The sequence below is a fragment of the Heteronotia binoei genome, chromosome 12 (assembly GCF_032191835.1).
Source record: "Heteronotia binoei isolate CCM8104 ecotype False Entrance Well chromosome 12, APGP_CSIRO_Hbin_v1, whole genome shotgun sequence".
Taxonomy (NCBI): Eukaryota; Metazoa; Chordata; class Lepidosauria; order Squamata; family Gekkonidae; genus Heteronotia; species Heteronotia binoei.
This window is the reverse complement of record NC_083234.1, coordinates 83,702,311-83,726,400: the sequence shown is the minus strand read 5'-3', so window position 1 is coordinate 83,726,400 and position 24,090 is coordinate 83,702,311. Positions and strand designations below refer to the sequence as shown.

At 42.2% G+C, this 24,090-nt stretch overlaps 1 protein-coding gene across 3 annotated transcripts in view; it reads right to left on the bottom strand.

The window, feature by feature from the left end:
* INPP5E (inositol polyphosphate-5-phosphatase E) overlaps positions 1–24,090 on the bottom strand; it is a 128,423-nt gene that overhangs the window by 27,307 nt on the left and 77,026 nt on the right. For all 3 annotated transcript variants that reach the window (XM_060251196.1, XM_060251195.1, XM_060251193.1), the window contains exon 7: positions 12,560–12,721. In XM_060251196.1, coding sequence (XP_060107179.1) covers positions 12,560–12,721 — 162 coding nt within the window. The remainder of the gene's footprint in view (positions 1–12,559; positions 12,722–24,090) is intronic.

The window sequence follows — 24,090 nt, the reverse complement described above, 5'->3', positions numbered from 1 at the left end:
GCACATACCATCTGGCTTGAGGGATCTGTATTCATTCAATGCAGCCAGGTGCTTCTCAACTACCTCTCTATCCATGTAAGCCAGCAGCCCAGACACCATGCCTTGCCTACTACCATCTCTAGATGAGCCTGTGTTTTAGAAATGTTAAAATCCAATCTGTGGTGGCTCCAGAAGCCATGTTTTTTCATCAGCTTTACCCCAAACCTCACCAGTCTTTACCCCAAATCTCTCAGGCACTAAGTAGTGGCTTAATCCTCCATCCTCAGCTTGGTGGCAAGATCAGCCTCATCCTGCTATAGTTGCATCAAATGATTCTTCAAGGGAACGGCAGAATCCTTCAAACCCACCCAAGCAACACCATTTCTCTTAATTGGACCTTAAAAAGATCCATTACATAGGGCCCCAACTGAACCCCTCCAACTGATGCTGTCCATCAAAGAGACTTTTCTAGTAGCCATCACACAGGCCTGAACTTTCCGCCCTCTTGATCAGATAGGAGCTCTGTTTCTTTTCCATGATTCTCAGGACCAATTCCTCCTTCTTTTCTCAAGAACAAGTCACGTCAGTCTAACCTGATCTCTTTTTTTTGAGAATAATAATAATAATAATAATAATAATAATAATAAACTTTATTTATTAATAAAGTGACTACCTTGTGGGATCAGGGGAATGCTGTATCTTGATTTCAGTAAGGCTTTTGATAAGGTTCCACATACTATCTTTGTTGACAAGTTGGTTACTGTTAGGTGGATCTGTAACTGGTTGACAGATCGCACCCAAAGAGTGCTTGTGAATGGTTCTTCATCCTCTTGGAAAGGAGTGACAAGTGGAGTGCCTCAAGGATGTGTCCTAGGGCCTGTTTTGTTCAACATCTTTATAAATGATTTGGATGGAGTAGAGGGAATGCTTATTAAATCTGCAGATGATACTAAATTGGGAACAGACGCAAACACAGTAAAAGACAGAAAAAGGATACAGGATGATCTCAGCAGGCTGGAAAACTGGGCTAAAACACATAATGTGAATTTTAACAGGAATAATTGTAAAGTTCCGCATTTAGGTAGGAAAAATCACATGTATGGTTATAGGATAGGGAGACTTCTCTGGGCAGTACTATGTGCGAAAAGGATCTAGGGGTCTTAGTGGACCATATGCTGAACATGAGTCAACTTTGTGATGTGGTGGCTAAAAAGGCAAATCAAATTTTGGGCTGTATTAACCGAAGTATAGTGTCCAGATCACTTGAAGTGATGGTATCACTTTACTCTGCTGGAGTATTATGTCCAGGTACGACCTCACCTGGAGTACTGTGTTCAGTTTTGGGCACCACATTTTAAGAAGGATATAGACAAGCTATATAATTCTATATAATAGAAGAGCCCCGTGGCGCACAGTGGTAAAGCTGCAGTACTGCAGTCGGAGCCCTCTGCTCATGACCTGAGTTCGATCCCAGCGGAAGCTGGTTCAGGTAGCCAGCTCCAGGTTGACTCAGCCTTCCAGCCTTCCGAGGTCGGTAAAATGAGTACCCAGCTTGCTGGTGGGGAAGTGTAGATGACTGGGGAAGGCAATGGCAAACCATCCCGTAAAAAGTTTACTGTGAAAATGTTGTGAAAGTAACATCACCCCAGAGTTGAAAACGACTGGTGCTTTCACAGGGGCTTTCACCTTTACCGTTAGACAAGCTGGAATGGATCAAGAGGAGGGTGACAAAGATGGTGAGGGGTCTGCAGACCAAGTCCTATGAGGAAGGGTTGAAGGAATTGGGCTGAGAGGTGATATGATCACCATCTTCAAGAACTTGAAGGGCTGTCATATAGAGGATGGTGCAGAATTGCTTTCTATGGCCCCAGAAGGTAGGACCAGAACCAACGGGGTGAAATTAAATCAAAAGAATTTCCGACTCAACATTAGGAAGAACTTCCTGACAGTTAGAGCGGTTCCTCAGTAGAACAGGCTTCCTTGGGAGATGGTGGGCTCTCCTTCTTTGGAGGTTTTTAAACAGAGGCTGGATGGCCATCTGACAGTAATGCGGATCCTGTGAATTTGGGGGGGGGAGGGTATTTGTGAATTTCCTGCATTGTGCAGGGGGTTGGACTTGATGACCCTGGAGGTCCCTTCCAACTTCCGATTCATCCCAAAGGTTCTAAGTTTGTTGATGTTTGCCTTTCTGAATTCCAACCTATAAGTCTGACTACGTATAGCCTTGGGGAAGACAGTAAATTTCAAAATCGCATGGTAACTACTGCCCAGGTGCCCACTATTTCCATTTCTTCAATCAATTCTTCCTTGTTGGTGAGAATCAAGTCCAAGATAGCAGATCCCCTTGTTTCCTTCTTCACTTTCTGGAAAAGGAAGTTGTCAGCAAGACAAGTCAGGAATCTATTTGACCTTTCTTTTTTAGCAGAGTTGGACTTCCAACAGATGTCTGGGTAATTGAAATCTCCCATGATCACTGTGTTCCTTCTCTTGGAGAACTTTGCAATCTGTTGTAGGAGTATCTCATCCAAGTATTATGTCCAGGTATGACCTCACCTGGAGTACTGTGTTCAGTTTTGGGCACATTTTAAGAAGGATATAGACAAGCTATATAATAGAATTCTATATAATAGAAGAGCCCCATGGCGCACAGTGGTAAAGCTGCAGTACTTGGTGGCTTGGCGGTCTATAGCAGACCCCCACCATAATATCACTGTTATTTTTTATTCCTTTTATTTTTACCCAGAGACTCTCAACTGAGATGCCATGCTCAGATTCATATATTTCCTCACAAGTATATACCTCCTTCACATATACTGCTATGCCTCCGCCCTTTCTCATTTGTCTGTCCCTTTTAAATAAGTTGTACCTCTGAATCCTAATATTCCAGTTGTGAGTGTCATCCCACCAAGTTTCAGTAAGGCCTATTATGTCATAGTCTCCCTGTATTAGGACTTCCAGTTCCTCCTGTTTGTTTCCCATACTCTGTGCATTAGTGTAGAGACATCGGAATCCATGTTTTATGCATCCTGAGGGTTTAGTTTCCATACATACCTGCAAGTTAACATTACCTAGCGTATGCGCCACTCTCTGCAAATCTTTAGTGTCCTTAACCCGTTTCTGGCATCATCCTGGAGGTTGCGTTCCTCCATCCACCAGAGGCGTGATTTCAGGACTTCTGTGGGGCAGTTAGTCGGACCCCCTGGTCGTGTTGGATGGGTGGAAGATTCGGACAAACCATATGAAGGCATCCAAGTAGTCAGCTGTGTTGGTCTGAAGCAGCAGAACAAAACAGGAGTCAAGTTGCACCTTTAAGACCAACTTAGTTTTATTCAGAACGTAAGCTTTCGTATGCACTCTAATAACAGAGGTTGTGGCCACCATGAGACCTAACATTCTCTGAAAAGCAATCGCCTGCTGCGTTGGTGAGGAGATAATTGTTCTGGCCAGAGTCCGGAGCTGTTGGCTTCTCTCCCAGGGAAGGAATGAGCGGTGAACTTCGGTGCACAGTCTGGTGCCAATAAACTGGAGTTTCTGAGTTGGCTCTAGGTGGGACTTGGTCAAGTTGATACGAAGACCTAATTTGGTGAGGAAGTCAATGGTGGTGGAGACGTCATAAGAACATAAGAACATAAGAGAAGCCATGTTAGATCAGGCCAATGGCCCATCCAGTCCAACATTCTGTGTCACACAGCGGCCAAATACACACACACACACACACACACACACGCTGTGGCTAGTAGCCACTGATGGACCTCTGCTCCATATTTTTATCTAACCCCCTCTTGAAGGTGGCCATGCTTGTGGCCGCCACCACCTCCTGTGGCAGTGAATTCCACATGTTAATCACCCTTTGGGTGAAGAAGTACTTCCTTTTATCCGTTTTAACCTGTCTGCTCAGCAATTTCATCGAATGCCCACGAGTTCTTGTATTGTGAGAAAGGGAGAAAAGTACTTCTTTCTCTACTTTCTCCATCCCATGCATTATTTTGTAAACCTCTATCATGTCACCCCTCAGTCGACGTTTCTCCAAGCTAAAGAGCCCTAAGTGTTTCAACCTTTCTTCATAGGGAAGGTGTTCCAGCCCTTTATCATTCTAGTCGCCCTTTTCTGAACTTTCTCCAATGCTATAATATCCTTTTTGAGGTGCGGCGACCAGAACTGCACACAGTACTCCAAATGAGACTGCACCATCGATTTATACAGGGGCATTATGATACTGGCTGATTTGTTTTCAATTCCCTTCCTAATAATTCCCAGCATGGCGTTGGCCTTTTTTTATTGCAAACGCACACTGTCTTGACATTTTCAGTGAATTATCTACCAGGACCCCAAGATCTCTCCCATGGTCAGTCTCTACCAGTTCACACCCCATCAACTTGTATTTGTAGCTGGGATTCTTGGCCCCAAAGTGCATTACTTTGTACTTGGCCACATTGAACCGCATCTGCCACGTTGACGCCCACTCACCCAGCCTCAACAGATCCCTTTGGAGTTTCTCACAATCCTCTCTGGTTCTCACCACCTTGAACAATTTAGTGTCATCCGCAAATTTGGCCACTTCACTGCTCACTCCCAACTCTAAATCATTTATGAACAAGTTAAAGAGCATGGGACTGACGAAGTTGCGTAGGGTTCTGGGTCATTGTATTGTTAGCCGCCCTGAGCCTGCCTTGGCGGGGGAGGGCGGGATATAAATAAAATTTTACTTTACTTACTTTACTTTACATTAAAAGCCAGTTGTCTATGTATGGAAATATATTGATTTGGCGGCGCCTCAGAGCAGCCACGACCACCGCCATGCATTTTGTAAAGGTCCTCAGAGCAGTGGAAAGGCCAAACAGGAGAACGCGGTCACCTATAGTGAAGAGGAGAAATCTTCAGTGCTGAGGGCAGATTGTTATAGGAAAGTAGGAGTCCTGCAGATCCAAGGACACCAGCCATGCACCCTTCGGAATCAGTGGGAGGATGGACTGTAGGGTGACCATACAGAATTTCCTGTGAGGGATGTATCTGTTCCGACAATGCAGGTCCAGGATGGGGTGTTTTCACTCGTCCCTCTTGGGGACTATAAAATATCTTGAATAGAATCCCGTGCGATGGAGATGTGTTGGAACTGGCTCAATGGCATTCTTTAACAGTAGAACTTGGACTTCGTCTAGCAAAGTCGGTGAAACAGGCGTTGTGATGAAATGGTAAATCCTTGGCGGGCAAAGAAATTCTATTGCGTACCCTATGCATATAATTGTTAGAACCCAGGAGTCCGATGTTATTTCCTCCTAGGCCAGAAGGAAGGGTGCTAGTCCGATCCCCAGGCAAGGCAGGCAGGGTTGCAGAGGTCGCATAGGGTGCATAAAGGGGGGGAGTCAAAGAGACTGTTTGAAGGGTGATGTTGTCTTCTTGGAGGACTGCTGTTTAGGTTTTGGTTGGTAGGGTTGCTTTGCACCAGAGCCCTTGCATCTCCAATATTCAGATTGTTTCGGAGAGCTGGACTTTTTCCTATAAATTGGTTTCCAAGTTTTGGATTTTTGTGGTTTAGCTGCTGGGAAGGAAGAAACCTCAAGGCTCTTTGCTCTTTTTCTGCTGTTATCTACGGTGGTGAGAATTTCATCTGTCGTAGAATGAAATAGACCTTGTCCGTCAAATGGGAGATCCTCAACCTTGAAATGGATGTCAGGTTCAAGAGACTTGCTACGTAGCCAGGTGTGGCAGCGAAGAGCAACAGATGTTATCATTGCTTTGGATGAGCAGCAAACCGCATGACGGAGAGAATTGATTTGTTGTTGTCTGCTCACTCTGGAAAGCTGGGTGATAATGTCTGTTTTGATGCACCTGGAAGGTCTGGCAAGAGATCTGTGAACTGATTCACTAGATGGAATGTGTATGAAGAAAAATAAGCCAAATAGTTGTGAATTTTGGCTGCAGTGGTGGTAAGGAAGTACATTTTTCTACCCAGTGTCCAGTTTTCTGCCCTCCTTGTCAGGTGGGGCCGGGTGTTTGGTCTGTCTTGATTTTGAAGTGGAGTGGACAATGATCAAGTTTGGGGCAGGGTAAGAAAAAAGGAATTCGGCTTCAGAAGCATGGAATGTCAGGCGTAGGTTCATTGAAGCTTACAAGCAAGCAGACTTTGATATTTTGAAACAAAGTTGTCTTTATTGCAAACTTCAGTGTTACTCCAGCATGGCGACTATTGGAACTGATGAAGCTACTTCAAAGCAATGGTTTCTACCCCCTGATTCCCAAAACAAAAGGTTGCTTTGCATGTGAGATTTTTCCCAACGCTCCCCCCCCCCCTTATCTTGTCTGTTGGTGGTTACAATTCCCAGCAGCAATGTCCTTGGGCCTCCAGAGCGGAGGTGAGAATTTGGCACATACTGCAGGCTTCAAAGGGATCTTGGCAACCTTTGATATTCATGGGAAGTGGCCTCTACTCTTCCCCCCGCCCTCCTGGTTGTCCCCAGCTTCTAAGTTAGCATTTCTAGGCAGCATTGAATATGGCTAGTAACAGCATTCTCTAGTATCATAAATGAACAGAGCCTGACATGGATTTTGTAGAGGGTTTCCAGCTTCTTAGAGGTAGATTGAACCGAGGCTGGTATGTCCCATGCTTCTTTGAGGCCTTCAAGGTGCACCGGGAGCATTGATAGCAAATAGCCCGCTAGCAATGAGGACTGGACTATGAGGATTGCACCACATCCGACACCTTGGGCATCTCACTGGATAATTTGACGTTTAAAACTTCAGCCATGTTGGAGAGGAGGTCCAGATAAGCCTTTGACACCTCAGATGGAGATAGGTTCGTAGGTTTAGAGATATCCGCTTAGTGGGATGTCAAATGAAAGTCTTTGGTAGAGGATGCAGAATCTTCTGAGTGAAGATGTGGAAGATGAGGATTGTTCGAGTTGAGGCAGTGAGACGGTCTGCTGGGAGTGCAGAATAGTCTCCTGAGGAGGCTTGGAGACTGTAGCTGCAACTGATGCAGATGAGTTGGGTCCAAATAGAGCTGGGATGTGCTGAGCATGGGCCATAGTAATGGTAGATGATGGAGGAGTCTTGTGTGAATAGGGGCTTTCTCAGAACCAGGTCATTCATATTGAGAGGCATAGTCATAATATCTGATGTGTTTGTATCTGTCAAATGATGGAGAGCATGAGTAGTAGTGTTGTCTGTATCTATGGGGCACAAATTCGCGCAGAGAGGGTGATCGAGAGTGAGAGGACTCCCTATAGCAGCGGTGCCTAGATGGGGATTGAGAGCATCGAATCCTATGATGATGTGCTCTTGGATCAGGTTGGTAGCGAGGTGAAGGCTGGGATCCGTAAGGATCTGAGCCTGTCAGGTTTGAGGGGGGTCCTTGAATCCTTGCTGTAATTTGGGGTTGCCCTGGATGTCTCTGAAAGATTCGGGTCCAAGGAAGTGTTGTTGTTGAAACCAAGAGCGCTGGTCGGTACCCTGCTGCGAGCTGGACTCAAGGAAGTTGGATGGTAGAGTGCTGTGGACCGAAGGGGACTTGGACAGAACGTGGATGACTTGAGAAGATGTAGTTGTTGGATTCAAGGAAGTCACCATGGATTCCAAGGGCGGCATCATAAGATCTGGTGGTTCCGAAATAAAGTCTGTTGGAGTTGAGAGCTCCGGTGGCAGCAGCGGTCTCGAGGGTGCAGACTGCTTTGAAGTTGTCAGAGCCGCAGACTGATCGGAATGGCGCTTATGCTTATTCAGTTTTGGATCCGAAGTCGACTCGAAAGCATGTTTTCTAGGTTTGTCGGACTTAGGCTTCGAGAGGGTCATTGAAGCTGCCGACATCGCCGTGTCTCCCATTGGAGCTTGGGGAGTTGGCGAAGGCTTAGAAGCATTGGAGCTCTGCATTTCCGGACGCAGGGACTGTTCAATAAGATGACGGCATAGTCTGGCGGCCCTGTTTTTCCTGGCCTGTTGCTGAAGTTAAGACAATGGGGGCAAAGTGTCAATCCAATCTGATTCCCCCAAGCAAAACAGGCAGTGAGAGTAACCGTCTGAAGAGGGAATCTTCGCCCCACACCTCCGACACTTTTTAAAAGTGATTTTGGTCTCCTTCCCTTCCATACAAAAACATTTCAAGAGGAAGGCAGGAAGGGAAAGGAGAAAGGGGAGGGGGGGGCAGGGAGCCGCAGAAAATTAAGTCTTTTTTTTTTTAAGAAGAAGAAGTAAGAAGAGATCGGAGTAATGATACCAAACGGTGAGAAGAAGGGATAGCAAGGAGGCTATATCGTTGAAAACACAGTGGAGCACGGTGAGGTAGGTCTAGCAGGAGTGGTGGTTAGGAAGAAACTGAGTGGGTGGTGCTCTTCCCCGCCCTCTAGGCATGTGCACCGTGTGCCTCCTCCCCAGGGTGGAGGGAAAGTACGCCAAAAAGCCTAGGCTATAGCTTTAAAAATCTCCGAGGTGGATTCGTGCAGAGTGCAGAATCCAAGTGCAGGACTGCACAGAGACCACAAAGAAGATCCACTTGCTAACCTTCTGCCTGCATCCTAAGTATCCCAAGAAATGGGGCTGGTGCCTTTTCTTGGGAACTACTTTACTTGGAAGCTTGGCAAACTATGAACTGTAGATCCATCTGCAACTTGAAGTGGAAGACTTTCAAATAAAATTGCTTCAGGTAGCCATGTTAGTCGGAACCAACAGAACAAAGTAAAAGTCCAATGGTATAAGCTTTTATGTGGACGTGAAAGCTTATACTCAGAATTAAACTTTGTTAATCTTAAAGGCTCCACTGGACTCAGTTTGTTTCTAAAGAAAATCTGCATAAGCACTGAGTGTAGAGTGAGTGGACAGTGTAACTCATCTCAGTGATGTCTATCAATCTAATGATGAAAAAAAAAAGTCAAAGTCTTTCAATTCTTTGTTGGTGAGAAGGTATCCTTATGAGGGTAAAAGGTTGCTTACTACAATGGAGTCTGGTGTAGAACGACTGAAAAGAAATCTGCAGTCTTCTAGTTGCACTTTCAGTCCTCTTTGACACAGGAGGAAGCAAGGCTGGTTTGAGCCAGGCATCTTTTGTATGCTTAAAGAACGGATGGAAGCATGAGAAAAACAATCAGAGAGTGGGACTCAAGGTGTACAGTCCTCAGCTTGGGGCTTCCTGCGATTGATCCTTAACCCAAATACAGTTGCCATATAGACAAGTTGCTCGGAATCCATGGGACAGAAAGTCACACTGGAAAGGTGATGAATCCAAAATCTGGCAAGGAATCAGAAGAGCCCTTGTCTTGAAGCCACAGAAACTGATGAATCCTGGGGAAAAGTGCTGAATGGCAGATGGCACAGAGGGCAAATCAACTGGCATCTCCAGAGAGGGCAAGCATTTGTGATAAGGGGTAGGAAACCATGTTGCTGGGAAGTGGGCAGAATCTTCCTGAACTGGAGACCAAACCTCCAGTGGCAGAGGTGGAGGTGGCAGAGTTTCCAGAATCGGCAGTGCTGGGCTCAATACTATTGCAATCAGTCTTGGATCTGTAGATGCCTGAACAAGTACATTTGGGAGGGTGTGTACTGCCCTGGGTGACTCCATCTTTGCTAGTTGCCCTGAGTCCCTTGGGAGGGGACACCATGAGCTGCTCTCAGGGAACATTCTCATTCTCGTGCTTGTTAGCAGAGCCTTATTTTCAAGGCCTGGGTTGTTTCTTCCCCCCACTGGAAGCCAGGTGAAGAAGAAAACAAGTTGGTTTTTATACCCTGCTCTTCACTACCTGAAGGAGTCTCAGAACAGCTCACAATCACCTTCCCTTCATTTCCCCACAACAGGCACCCTGTGAGGGAGGTGGGGCTGAAAGAGCTGTAGCTGAGCCAAGGTTTCCCAGATGGCTTCATATGGAGGAGGAGGAGTGGGGAATCAAACTTGGTTCTCCAGATAAAAGTCCACCTTCACACAGATTAGAGTTCACCTATAATGAGATGTGGTGTTGAAGAAGACTCTCGAGAGTCCTTTGGATTGCAAGAAGATCAAATCAGTCAGTCCTAAGGGAAATCAACCCAGACTGTTCCCTGGAAGGTCAGATGCTGAAGCTGAAGCTCAAATACTTTGGCCACCAAATGAGAAGGAAGCACTCCCTGGAGAAGATCCTGATACTAGGAAAGACAGAAGGCAAAAGAAGAAGGGGACGGCAAAAGATGAGATGGCTGAACAGTGTTACTGATGTAACTAACACGAATTTGAGGAGACTTCGGAGGATGGTGGAAGACAGGAGGGCCTGGTGTGACTTTGTCCATGCAGTCGCAAAGCGTCGGACTTGACTGTGCGACTGAACAACAACAAAATAATATAGTGGGTTCAATGCATGAAGGAGACATGGTTTCCGTGATCATAGCTCCCTTTATTCAGTACAGCATGGTAACAGCTGAACTAGAAGACCGGAGACTAGGGCCAATGGGGTCAACTATATACAGTTCAAGGTTCCCGCGCTAGGACGCCATTGGGTCATTTGAACCAACAAGGGGCCTGTGATTGGACCAGGGCAGCACAGATTTGGATCCTGCTGCCCATTGTTCTTGAGTTCCCAAGCTTGGTCCTTAAGGCTCCACTGAGTCAGGGTAAATGCAACATTAGTCCTCATACACAACACCACCATTCTTAACTATTCCTAACTGCAGGAGGGCCTGGCTCATCCAAGTGTTTGGAATAGCTTGATTAAATGTTGCAGCCAACATTTAGGGTTACCTAGTTCTACTTATGCTTTTGTCTTGAGGTTTGGCTAAGTGTGTGCTTTGTTAACTCTGATGCATTATTAAAGCTTTCATTGTAAGTAAACACAGATCTCTCATGTCAGTTCTTTGGGAACTTCTACAAACCTATGGAACCCATTGCCAGGGTCCATAGCAGGGTGTGACTGACTCAGAGGTATAGAGTGTGGTGCCTCAAAAACTGTGGAGGCTACCAACACCATAAACTGTGGTCTGGCTAGATTCTACATGAGAAGAAGTTTCTTCAGAGGGAGAGGAAGACTCCTTGACTCCACACGAGAATCTTCACACAGGTAACTACAGGGGAAGACCTCCTCCATCATCTCCAACCAGCAGATCCTGGGCACCGAGTGGACCAGTGCGCCTCCAGCCTACCTCTCTCAAAATCTCTTGAGGTTCAGGAACAAAGAAGAAGGGTCAGAAACAAAGTTTAGACAAGGCAGAAGAGCACATGCCTGGCAGCTCAAGGGCTGCTGGACTCTAGTCTCAGGAAGAAAGCACAGATCTTGGCAAGATCAAGGACCTAACTCTGGGGCTGTCAGTTACCTATATAATCCTTAATTTGAGTTCCAGCCTCTGCTGGCTCAATATCTCCTACAAAAAACTACCTGTGTTTCAAGCTGGACAGCTTGTTGCATCTTATGGAGATCCCTAAGATTGAACTCAGGAAACTGATGATCAATTTTCGCTCTGCTTGTTCTTGACTGTCTACCTGTAACACTTATGCCTTTCTGCCTGGCTGTTAGGTATAGAATGAGACAATCAGCTTCCCTGTAGAAACTGGCCAAAGAGTATGGTAATGGTTGGTGAGATCAAGATCTTGGGCTATGATCATGTTCTGGTCAATAGATGGAAGCTACTCCCTGCAGAGCATTGAGATTGGAGCTGTGATTAGGAGGCTGCCACTTCCTGGCTGAGAGCTGCTGGGGGAATCTGGCAGGGCTGTTGAAGAGTGCTTCTGCTATGGATCTGCAGACTTTGTTTTCTCCATGGCTTCCCATGGCAACTCCTTTTGCGCATTCATGAACCACTGTCTCTTGGCTTTGGCAGCTGCTGCACCAAACCACAAAGTGGACAGAAGGTGACAATTTATTTGTGAACTTTTTAACATTAATCACGGATTCCTCTTCCTAGTTGACTAAGGTTTGTGGAGGGGAAAGAAGAAACCTCTTATGGTGCTTGCCACAAAGCAGAGTATGAACTGGGCAATCACCTTTGGTTGCAAGAGGAAAACTGTAACAATCAAAAGCAGAGTATATGGGAGGCAAAACTTTTCTTCAACGGAGAACAGGAAATGGTGATGTCATCTGAAAGGAATAGATGTGGCATAGTGAAGGATAATGGCCTAAGTTCTTCACATCTGTTTCTTTCCATCCCTACAGAGTAATTCAGACTTGCTTCTGAGAAATGGAATCCACCACCAAACTAATGGACACCTAAGCTTTTACTGAAACAAATTTGTGTCAGATACCTCAAATGACACCTCAAAATTCAACAAGAGCACATCACTGTTCTAGCTAGCATTATGAAAATGAGTCACGTGTTGGCCTTTGCACTTGAGTTGGAAGTTCTAGCAGGAGAGCTCAGCTATCATATACCCTTGACCAAAGAATGGTACACTTCTATCTGGAATGGTTGTCCTCTTCCACCAAGCATGCAACTTCAGGAGGGATGAACATGGAGAGGTGAGAGAGGTAGGGGACACCCACCTAGCCAACCAGATCAGCCTAATCAACCCCAGCAATCAATGGGGTGACAGATGTTGCAGCCAGATTGCCTTCACATCCAGGTGTTAGCTCTTAGGTGCAGAACTTGCAAGTTCTTGCAAGTGCTTCAGGGAAGAAAAAAATGGGACTGTCCTTACCATTATCCATTTCCTTCAGTAGCTGGTCACGCTGCAGCAACTTTGACATGTCTGTTTCCAAACCATGGCTGAGGATCTGCTCCACCACCTCCCGATCCTCGTTCAGGCGGAAATTGAAGTCTCCAAACCAGAAGACATCATCAAAGCGTGTTGTGACATCTGCTGTAAAGCCAAGCAAGGGAGTGAGAGGGCGGAACAATGAGGGGAAGGGTCCTAGGGACAAGCTGTCCTTAGCTGGAGACTAGAAAACAGACAGGCAGCAACCCAAATGATGAAGAAGCAGAATTCAATTGAACCTGCTGTGGGCAAGGCTTCCTTCTTCAGTGCCCAGTCTGCCTCTTTGTTCCAAATGGTAAGTTGCCTGATTTCCTAATTTAGCTAACAACTTTAGTAGTGTATATAACTGTAACTACATAATTACAACATAGTAACTCTATTCATTTTTGGTTTTAATTACATTTTTTGTATCTTACCATTCATTTTTTCCCAACATACTTCATTCCTATCATTAGATAGCCTCTTAAGGTGGGTATTTTTTTAAGTTTTAACATACCTTCCAAATACATTTCTACAATACATTTATAAGTTTTCTATAGTACGTTTCGGTTGGTAAAACTTATTTTTAAATGAAATACATGAAACATGTTTCAAAATACATACATAAAAACCCAGGTTGCTTCCCGCAACTGGTGACCTTTGAGTGGTCATCTGTCCATTCACACCCATGGGAAGTAGGGTGCCTGCGCCGACTCTGATCAGTACATAGCAAGCCTGGGATTTCTGTGCCTAGAGAGAAGTGACCATGCTCCATCATACATGCTTACCCAACTAATGCGGACATCCCACCAATTTCTTCTGACCACTCTATGATCCAGCTAAGGAAGAGGACCAACAGCAGTGGGGAAGGAGGGTGGGAGGCGTGAATGCACAGATGACCACTTGAAGATCACCAAGTTACAGGTAAGCAGCCTGTTTATCTTTGTCGTGGTCTCTTTGTTGTGTTTCACACCCATGCTAAGCAAAGCCTACCAGGAGGCGGGTGTGGAGGCAAAGCCTACCAGGAGGTGGGTGCCCAGATGGTTTGCAGCACTAGACAGCCCAACTTCACTCTCTGGTGTAGATGTATGTCCATAGCACAGTGCTTCATCAAGGTGTGTGGAGAGGCCCATGTGGCTGCATTACAAATATTAGTCAACAAAGCACCTTTAAGAAACACCATCAAAGTGGCCACAGCGTGAGTAGAGTGACTGAGTTCAATCATGAGGCTCTTTAGGTTGGTTTAAAAGAAGCTTTAATGAGGCTCAAAGCAATAGTTAATAGCATGAATTCGCAAGACCAGATCTTGCCAGACTGAGATGAATTGGCGGACCTCTAGCAATTATAGGTTCCAAAATAATGGCTCTCCATTTCCTGCACCTACCAACAGTTTTTTGAATATACAGTCCTTCCTCAGGCCTCAATGTAACCTCCCATCAAGGTTACATTCCAATAAGTGTAGATACCTCTCTTCATTAGTTTTAGGGAACAGGAAAAAAAATTCCCTTTTCAGTTGGTTTCTATCTGTGTTACCTGTGCAGACTAGATTAGAGCTGTTTCCTCATGCTCCTCTTTCATCTGTGGGTCTGGAACATCCCACTACACACAAAATGCTAAATATCTAAAGAAATCAATGGGGATTAGTATTCATGGATACAGCCACAGTATGGCGTTAGTACACTGTATAGATGTAAATTCATAATAATAGATCATTAATGAGCAAGGATAATACCAGCAATACAAACAGCAGTGCCCTCTCAAACCATAACTGTCAGGGACTTGATAGTTTCAGTTAGCCATTTAGAAACTCTCTGAGCTGAAATCTTAGTGCCCATTTGGGGGGGGGGGGGGCGCATAAGACACAAGTTAGGGTCCTTCCAATAAGCCTTGGTCCATTTTAGGAAAAAAAGAAGGGTCCTCTTTACATCCAATAAGTGTAGATACCTCTCTTCATTAGTTTTAGGGGACAGGAAAAAAAATCAGTTAAAGCCATCTCTGAGCACAGGTGAAACTCCGAAACAACTTTCAGGAGAAAGGTTATGTCCAGAGCTAGCAAGACCCCATTCTTCATGAGACTGGAGAAAGGGTGAGACAAACCATTCCTTGGGCCATTAATTCTCCCACCTTTCGAGCAGAGGTAATGGACACCAAGAATGCAGTCTTCCATGAGAGGAGAGGATGAGGGCAGGGACGCCCCATCAGTTTGTCCAGTACTAAAGAGATGTCCCATGAGGGGGCAAGATGTTGTCTCAGAGGGTGAATAACAGACAGAGAGGTAGCATAAGCAACAAACTTAGACCATTTGTAACCCTAAGAAAGTTTATGACTATTCAATAACACATGGTGGAAAATGTTGAAAGTTGATCTGCCATGCTGTTAACTTGAGATGTAGCCAGCACCAGCCCAAGGGCACCCCCCACAGCGTTGCAATGCACCACTCCGTCACCCCCCCCCCCCCGAGTACACCTTGGCACAGCACCTGCCCGCTCCCTCCCTTCCCGTTGCCCCCGCCCCCCGCCTGATCAGAATGGACCGTGCCTGGGCCGTACTGGCCATGACGCAGCATGTATTTAATCTTTTGAAGAACACTCTGGAGATTTCTCCCTCCCTCTTTTCCAGAACCTCTTCCAGTGCGTTCTTCGAAAGATAAGATGCATGCCACCTGGACCCTGCCAGTCACGGCATGCTCTAATCACACCTCGGGAGGGAGGAGGCAAAGGGACAGGAAGGGAAGGGAAAGGAGGGGGCAGGCAGCAACCAGGGGAGACAGGCAAACTAGGCACTTGCCTGGGGTACCAGGAGAGGGGGAGCCCAATTTGGCACCCCCAACCTCCTGCGCCCTAGGCAAGCACCTAGTTTGCCTAGTGGGCGAGCCGGCCCTGGATATAGCATATCATGATATAGAAGCTGACCTCCCTAACCTAGCAAGAGGTCTGGGCTTGGAGGGAAATGGTGAAAAGACCTGCAAGCCAGCTGTAGAAGTAACAGAAACCAGTTCTGTCAAGGCCACCATGGGGTCACCAGAATGCAATGGCGGCACTTCCTCAGCAGTTTGCTCAGAACCTTGGTGATAAGAGGCAACAAAGGAAAGTGATAGAGGAAGCACCCTGTCAAATGGAACAACAGGCAGTCTCCCAGGGATGCAGGGTCTGCACCCCTTCTGAAGCAAAACATTTGACACTTCCGGTTCAGTTGAGTGACAACGACATCTATCAGGGTTTGGTCCTGCTTCTGGAAGACTGGGTACAGATAACACAAATATAGTTCCCACTTGTGAGGTGAAGCTGTTGAGAGGTGATTCTCCTGAGAGGTGATTTGCACTATAAACACCCTTCAGTCTGGGACCAGGGCACATAGCTTTCTGGAGATAGTCCCCCACTGCTGGTTGACATAACTGAGGACTGTGGTGTTGGCGGTGAGGATGCAAATTGTCCAGGACAAGATGAGAAGCTGGAAGGATCATAGAGCATATTGAAAGAATATTGCCAGAAGTTCCAGAAAGTTGATATGACGTTTTGCACAAGATGGTGGCCATGGTCCTCCCACACATAGACCATTCATATGAGCACCCCAGTCCCAGAGGAAGATTTATGTCGTGATGGTGACTGACAGACTGGGTGGGTGGAATGGAGCACCTTGGAGAAGACTGGCTTCCAGTTTCCACCGATCAAGGGACTCGGTGACCTCCCAAGCTCCCAAGAGAGATGGAGCTGAGGGAGAGGTGAGTCTGTGGAGAGGCAAAAGTGTCTCAGAAACCACAGCTGCAGTGTGCTGTGCAACTTTGCACAGACTAGCACATTGGTGGTAGCTGCCATCAATCCCAGGAGGTGCTGGATTTGAAGGGCTGAGTCCTTGCCCTGAGATTGAAGGAGGTGAACTAAACTTATGATGTCATTTGCCTTATGCTGTGGGAGGAATGCTGCATGCAGTTGAATATCCAATATAGCCCCTATGAACTGCACTTTGGTGGTAGGCATCAAATGTGACTCCTTTGGGACTTCCAGGGAAGGAAAATGCCGAGCTGAGCTGTCTCTCATAACGGGAGCAGGCCGGAACTTTTGTTCGGGGTAGTAGAAGGCAAATTAATGCCTACTGCCTAGTTTTCTCAGTGAGAGACTTGCACAGAAACTCTGAAAAGAGATTTACCTTGGCTGAAAGGGAGCCCTGGAGAGGGTCTTTGAGGGGTCTCGAAGCTGCATAGTTATCATCTGCAAAAGTTCTCAGAGTCATTTATTTGACATAAGCTCATTGGGATCCTAACCTTCTTGGACGTTTCTAAACAATTAAAGCTTTGAAAGACCAGTGGAAACTTGGATAATTGGAAGAAAAGGTACAGAAGTTTTCTTTTCATTTCGGAGCTATTTATAGCTTAAAGGGACAAAATTAAAAGGTGGGAAAACGAAGTATAGAAAGCTTGCAAGAAGAAGAAGGAAGGGGTGAAGTTTGGATTGTTTAAATATAAAGGACAGTGCTAAAAACTGCTAAAAAGTGGAAAGGAATTTCTTGTTTAGTCTATCTGTGGTTTGGAAGTAAAAGCAACTGCGTCACACTGGAACAGACCTACAGCACTTCTGAGCAAGACAGGAAGTACGTAAAGTATCGTGAGATCTTCATGAGAGTTGAAGCAGGAAGGAAAAAACCTACTCTAGCAAAATACATCATAGAGAAACATTGGCAGCCATTGCTGGGAGGCTAAATTTAAAACATTGTTTTTAAAAGAATCTGGGACATTAAAAATTGTCAGAATCAACTGGAAAAAGGGTAAGAAGATAAGAACTATTGGTCACATTATTTGTGGGCTCCTAGGGTGACTTTAAAAGGAAATTTTTTTTGATGAAGGAGTAAAAATCGCGGCTGCCATTTTGGAAATTTTAGAGACTTTTAAAATAAATATCTTGACTTTGGGGGCTCAGAAATCAGCGAAATTGGGCTTGCTGGAAAGGGCAAGTCCTGCTCTATCAAACCTGACTGTCAGATTGAAAATTGGTGAGGTCAAAAATTTCATCATTTTTTAAAGGTGTAAAATTTTTTTAAAAAATTATATCTTGGCCTAGGAAGCTCAGAGAAAGATGGAATAAAGTTTAACAAAAAGAGTAAATTTAGATCTTTTGGACCTGGTAGTTAAACTTGCAATTTGTGAAACCAAAATTTTTGGTATTTCTATTTTTTTTTTGTTTCTTCTCTCCCTTTTTTTTCTTCTTTGCCTAAATGTCTGAACCCAGGCAGACCCGACAAAGGGCTCTTTCACTAGAGAAAATGCAGGACCAATTTGATGCCATGGAAGCCAGAATAATGAAAGGAGTTAGGAAAATGATAGATGAATCAAAGGAAGAAATTATTACAGAGATTAAAAAAGAAATGGAAGATCTCAAAAAAGAAACTGGGGAAACAGCTAAGAAAGTGCAGGAGGTGGAAGAGAAAGTAAAGGTACATGACACCACCTTGTTGAAAATTCAAGAAAAAGTGACAATCCACGACTGCAAATTAATGGAAACTCAGATACGTCTGGGAGGAGTACCTGAAGCAGAGAATGGTGATTTGAAAGGATATATAATAAAAATAATTGCAGAATTTTTAGAAGAAGACCCTGATGGGACCAAAAATATGTATGATTACATGTACAGAGTGAATTCACTTTTTGCCAAAAAAAACAACCTACCAAGAGATGTTGTCATAAGATATATGACAAAGGAAATGGTGGGAAGGATCATGAACAAAAACTTTGAAAAGTCACTGATAGTGGGAGGCAGTAAAGTGAGAATCATGAAGGAGCTGCCAAGACAAGTGATAAATGACAGGAGAACATACAAAAAGTTGTCAGAAAAACTGAAAGACAATGGCACAAGGTTCAGATGGATAATACCTGAAGGTTTGAGTTTTGAACTCCAGGGGAAGAGAGTCACAATTACAAATGCTCAGGAGTTGAGTAGATTTTTTGAAGAAAATAAGGAATTTGCACCACGATGGATTACAAATTACTGTCTTGGAATGTTAACGGACTAAATTCACCACAAAAAAGGGCAACATTTCATTGGATCAAGAAACAAAATTGTAATATAATTTGTCTGCAAGAGGTACACATTAAACAAAAGGATTATAAATTTTTATGGAACAAGCAATTGGGGACAGAGTTTTTTTCATTAGCTGAACAGAAGAAAAGGGGAGTAGTTTTATATATTAAACAAGAATTGGAGCCAAAGTTAGTATTTAAAGATAAAGATGGAAGATTTGTAGCAGTTGAGATAACATTAAGTGGGAAAAAGACATTGTTATTGGGACTATATGCGCCTAATGGTGCAAAGGATGCCTTTTTTAAAGATATCACACAACAGCTGGATGAGTTGACTTACGATCAAATACTCTTACTGGAAGATTTTAATGGAACAGTTGAGAACTTGCTGGACAGATCTGGAGGGGAAAAAAAATGATGGGAAAGAAGGGAAATTCCCAAAGTCTTTCTTTGAATTGGTTAAACAAGAAAATTTAGAAGATATATGGAGGAAGTTTAACCCTGAAGTGCGGGACTATACTTTTTTTTCTGTAAGACATAAGACTTTTTCCAGAATTGACATGTTGTGGGGAACTAAAGACTTAAGTCTTATAACAAGGAAGACAGAGATTTTACCTAAAATTGGGGCTGATCATAACCCAATAATGTGGATTACAAAATTGTCTAAAAAATCGAGGAGATGGAGACTGAATGAAGATTTGCTACAGAATAAAGAAACAGTGACATTTCTAGAAAAAGAAACTAAGGCTTTTTTCCAAATGAATGATAAAGAAGATATAGACTTTCAGATGGTCTGGGATGCTTATAAAGCAATAATGAGAGGGCTGTTAATTACTTTGAACAACAAAGACAAAAGGAAAAAAGAAAAACAATTATTGGACATTCAAAATGAAATAAAGAAAAAAGAAGGGGAGCTGAGAAAAAGACCAGGGAAAAAGAAAATTCTAAGGGAAATTTCAATATTACAAACTCAATTGAGACATCTGTTAAACAAAGAAGTGGAATGGAATTTGAAAAGACTTCAGCAGAAATCGTTTGAAGGGGCAAATAAGACGGGAGAGTATTTGGCGTGGCAATTGAAGAAAAAGAGAGAAAATAAAATAATTAGTAGAATTGTGATAGACGGAAGAGAAGTAGTTACTCAAGAGGGAATAAAAAGAGAATTTTTAAAGTACTATGCCAAGCTGTTTAAAGGTGCTGAAGTAAAGAGAAGGTAGATGAATATCTACAAAAATTAAAAACTGAGCCCCTAACTGAAAATATGAGAAAAGTTCTGAATGACCCAATTGAAAAAAAAAATTGAAGCAGCAATCAACGCAATGAAAAATGAGAAAGCTCCCGGGCCAGATGGGTAGACAGCTTAATATTTCAAAACTTTTAAGGGCGAATTAATACCAAAATTGCAGAAGTTGATGAATATAATAAGAACAAAAGGGAATGTACCAAATACATGGAAAGAAGCTGTTATTTCCTTGATACCTAAAGAAGACAGAGATGTTACAAATGTGAAAAACTACAGACCAATCTCGCTTTTGAATAACGACTACAAAATCTTTACAAGAATTCTGGCAGAACGACTTAAACAATATTTGATAAATTTTATAAAGGAAGATCAAGCTGGTTTTCTTCCCAAAAGACAAATAAGAGACAATATTAGGACTGTTGTAAATATTGTAGAATATTATGAAAGACATCCAGAAAAAGAAGTAGCATTATTCTTTGCGGATGCAGAGAAAGCATTTGCAATTTAAACTGGGACTTTATGTTTGCAGTAATGGATAAGATGGAGCTTGGAGAAAGCTTTATAAGAATGATAAAAGCAATATATTCTGAACAAAGGGCAAGGTTGTGTGTTAATGCAGATCTTACAGACAAAATGAAAATCAGCAAAGGTACTAGACTGCCCGCTTTCACTATTTTTTTTTTTTGAATAAACAATTTTTATTAGTAACATATGATAGCAAAACTATATCTATAACTTATAAAAACGTAAAGTAAAAGAAAAAACTTTCTACCCCATATATTACTTTTCCCCCACCCCTCCCCCCGTTACTTGACCCCCGCCAGTGTAATTTACTTAAAGGAAACAAATATTAAAGGTACGCTTAACTATTAAAGAAAAAAACCCCAAAAGTTATATTCTTATTTTTAAAACCTTAATCATTATCAAAGATTGTCCAATGTCCTTTTATTTTCCACTCTTTTTCTACGTATCTTCTGAATTTCTTCCACTCCAACTTAAAAAGTTCCAAATCATAGTCTCTTAATTTTCTTGTTAATTTGTCCATTTCACTCCATGACATAACTTTTGTAATCCAATCCCATTTCTCTGGTATTTTTTCTTGCTCCCACAGCTGTGCATACAATGTCCTAGCAACTGAGAGCAAGTACCATATTAAACTTCTGTCTTCTTCTGGAAATTTTTCCATTTGTAATCCCAGCAGGAAAGTCTCTGCCACTTTATTGAATTCATATCCCAAAATCTTAGAAATCTCTTGCTGAATCATTTGCCAAAACATTTTAGCCATTTCACAAGTCCACCACATATGGTAGAAAGAACTTTGGGGCTTTTTACATTTCCAACACCTATCTGGCATCTTGTTGTTCATCTTTGCTAATTTTTTTGGTGTCATATACCATCTATACATCATCTTAAAACAGTTTTCTTTAATACTATGACATGTTGCGAATTTCATAGAATTTTTCCACAAATATTCCCAAGATTCCATCTTTATTTCTTTATTTACATTAATTGCCCATTTTATCATTTGAGATTTCACTACTTCATCTTCTGTAGACCATTGAAAGAGTAATTTGTATACTTTTGAAATTAATTTCTCATTATCTCCGAGCAGAACTCTTTCCATTTCTGTTTGCTCCTTCCTTATTCCTTCAGTTTTGATATCATTCTCCACCAAACTTTTTATTTGTTGCATTTGAAACCAATCATACTTGTAACTCAGTTCTTCTGCAGTTTTCAGTTCTTTGTATTTTTAGTAGCTGATTGTATGACAGCCATTTTTCTTTGGCTGTTTTAGCCGTTATCTTTATCACTTCAGCTGGCACTATCCACAGAGGTCTCCTCTCATCACCATATTTCTTATACTTTATCCATGCATTTAATAGATTACTTCTTATATAATGGTGAGAGAAAAGACCATCCATCTTCTTTTTTCCATAATATAAGTATGCATGCCAGCCAAATTTTTTTCCATGGCCTTCCAACATTAAAAGTTTTTTATTTAACAACGTTATCCATTCTTTCATCCATACTAAACAAACTGCTTCATGATACAATTTCAAATCTGGTAATTGGAATCCACCTCTCTCTTTTGCATCTGTCAAGATTTTCATTTTAATCCTTGGTTTCTTCCCAGCCCACACAAATTCTGAAATTTTCCTTCGCCATTTATCAAACTGTTTAGCATCTTTCACAATGGGAATAGTTTGAAACAGATACATTATCCTTGGTAGAATATTCGTTTTTATTGCAGCTATTCTGCCCAGCAATGACAAATTGAGCATGTTCCATTTTAGCACATTTTCCTCTATTCTACGTCATAACTTCTCATAATTATTCTTAAACAAATCAATATTTTTCATTGTTATCTCTACTCCTAGGTAATCAATAAAATTTCAAGAGTCATTATGAACAATTGTTGTTTATAATGTTGTTTATAATGACTCTTGAAATTTTACTGATGCAGATTCAAGAAGAAAAAGATCTAGAAGGATTACAAATATAGAGCATTTGCTGATGATATAATGTTTATAAATGAAAACCCCATACAAGTTACATCTTTGTTGTTAATGAAAATACAACAGTTTGGGGAGTTGGCGGGACATTATATAAATAAAGAAAAATCTAAAATTTTGTGCAGGAATATGCCGATAAATAGACAACAAGAATTACAAAGACTAACGGGCTGTGAAGTTACTTCTAAGGTAAAGTACCTAGGGGTGGAGATAACAATGAAAAATATTGACTTGTTTAAGAATAATTATGAGAAGTTATGGCATAGAATGGAGGAAGATATGTTAAAATGGAACAAGCTCAATTTGTCACTGTTGGGTAGAACAGCTGCAATAAAAATGAACATTCTACCAAGGATAATGTATCTGTTTCAAACTATTCCTATTGTGAAAGATGCTAAACAGTTTGATAAATGGCGAAGGAAAATTTCAGAATTTGTGTGGGCTGGGAAGAAACCAAGGATTAAAATGAAAATTTTGACAGATGCAAAAGAGAGAGGTGGATTCCAATTACCAGATTTGAAATTGTATCATGAAGCAGTTTGTTTAGTATGGATGAAAGAATGGATAACGTTGTTAAATAAAAAACTTTTAGTGTTGGAAGGCCATGGAAAAAAATTTGGCTGGCATGCATACTTATATTATGGAAAAAAGAAGATGGATGGTCTTTTCTCTCACCATTATATAAGAAGTAATCTACTAAATACATGGATAAAGTATAAGAAATATGGTGATGAGAGGAGACCTTTGTGGATAGTGCCAGCTGAAGTGATAAAGATAACGGCTAAACAGCCGAAGAAAAACGGCTATCATATAATCAGCTATTAAAAATACAAAGTGGAAAAATAGAACTGAAAACTGCTGAAGAACTGAGTAACAAATATGATTGGTTTCAAATACAGCAAATAAAAAGTTTGGTGGAGAATGATATTAAAACTGAAGGAATAAGGAAAGAGCAAACAGAAATGGAAAGAGGTCTGCTCGGAGATAATGAGAAATTAATTTCAAAAGTATACAAATTACTCTTACAATGGTCTACAGAAGATGAAGTAGTGAAATCTCAAATGATAAAATGGGCAATTAATGTAAATAAAGAGAGAAAGATGGAATCTTGGGAATTTTTGTGGAAGAACTCTATGAAACTCGCAACATGTCAAAGTATTAAAGAAAACTGTTTAAAGATGATGTATAGATGGTATATGACTCCAAAAAAATTAGCAAAGATGAATAACAAGATACCAGACAGGTGTTGGAAATGTAAAAAGCATGAAGGTTCTTTCTACCATATGTGGTGGACTTGTGAAAGAGCTAAAATGTTTTGGCAAATGATTCAGCAAGAGATTTCCAAGATTTTGGGATATGAATTCAATAAAGTTGCAGAGATTGCTGGGATTACAAATGGAAAAATTTCCAAAAGAAGATAGAACTTTAATATGGTACTTGCTCTCAGCTGCTAGGACATTGTATGTGCAGCTGTGGAAGCAAGAAAAAATACCAGAGAAATGGGACTGGATTATAAAAGTTATGTCATGGAGTGAAATGGACAAATTAACAAGAAAATTAAGAGACTATGATTTGGAACTCTTTAAGTTGGAGTGGAAGAAGTTCAGAAGATACGTAGAAAAAGAGTGGAAAATAAAAGGACATTGGACAATCTTTGATAATGATTAAGTTTTTTTAAAAATAAGAATATAATTTTTAGGGTTTTTTTAATAGTTAAGTGTACCTTTAA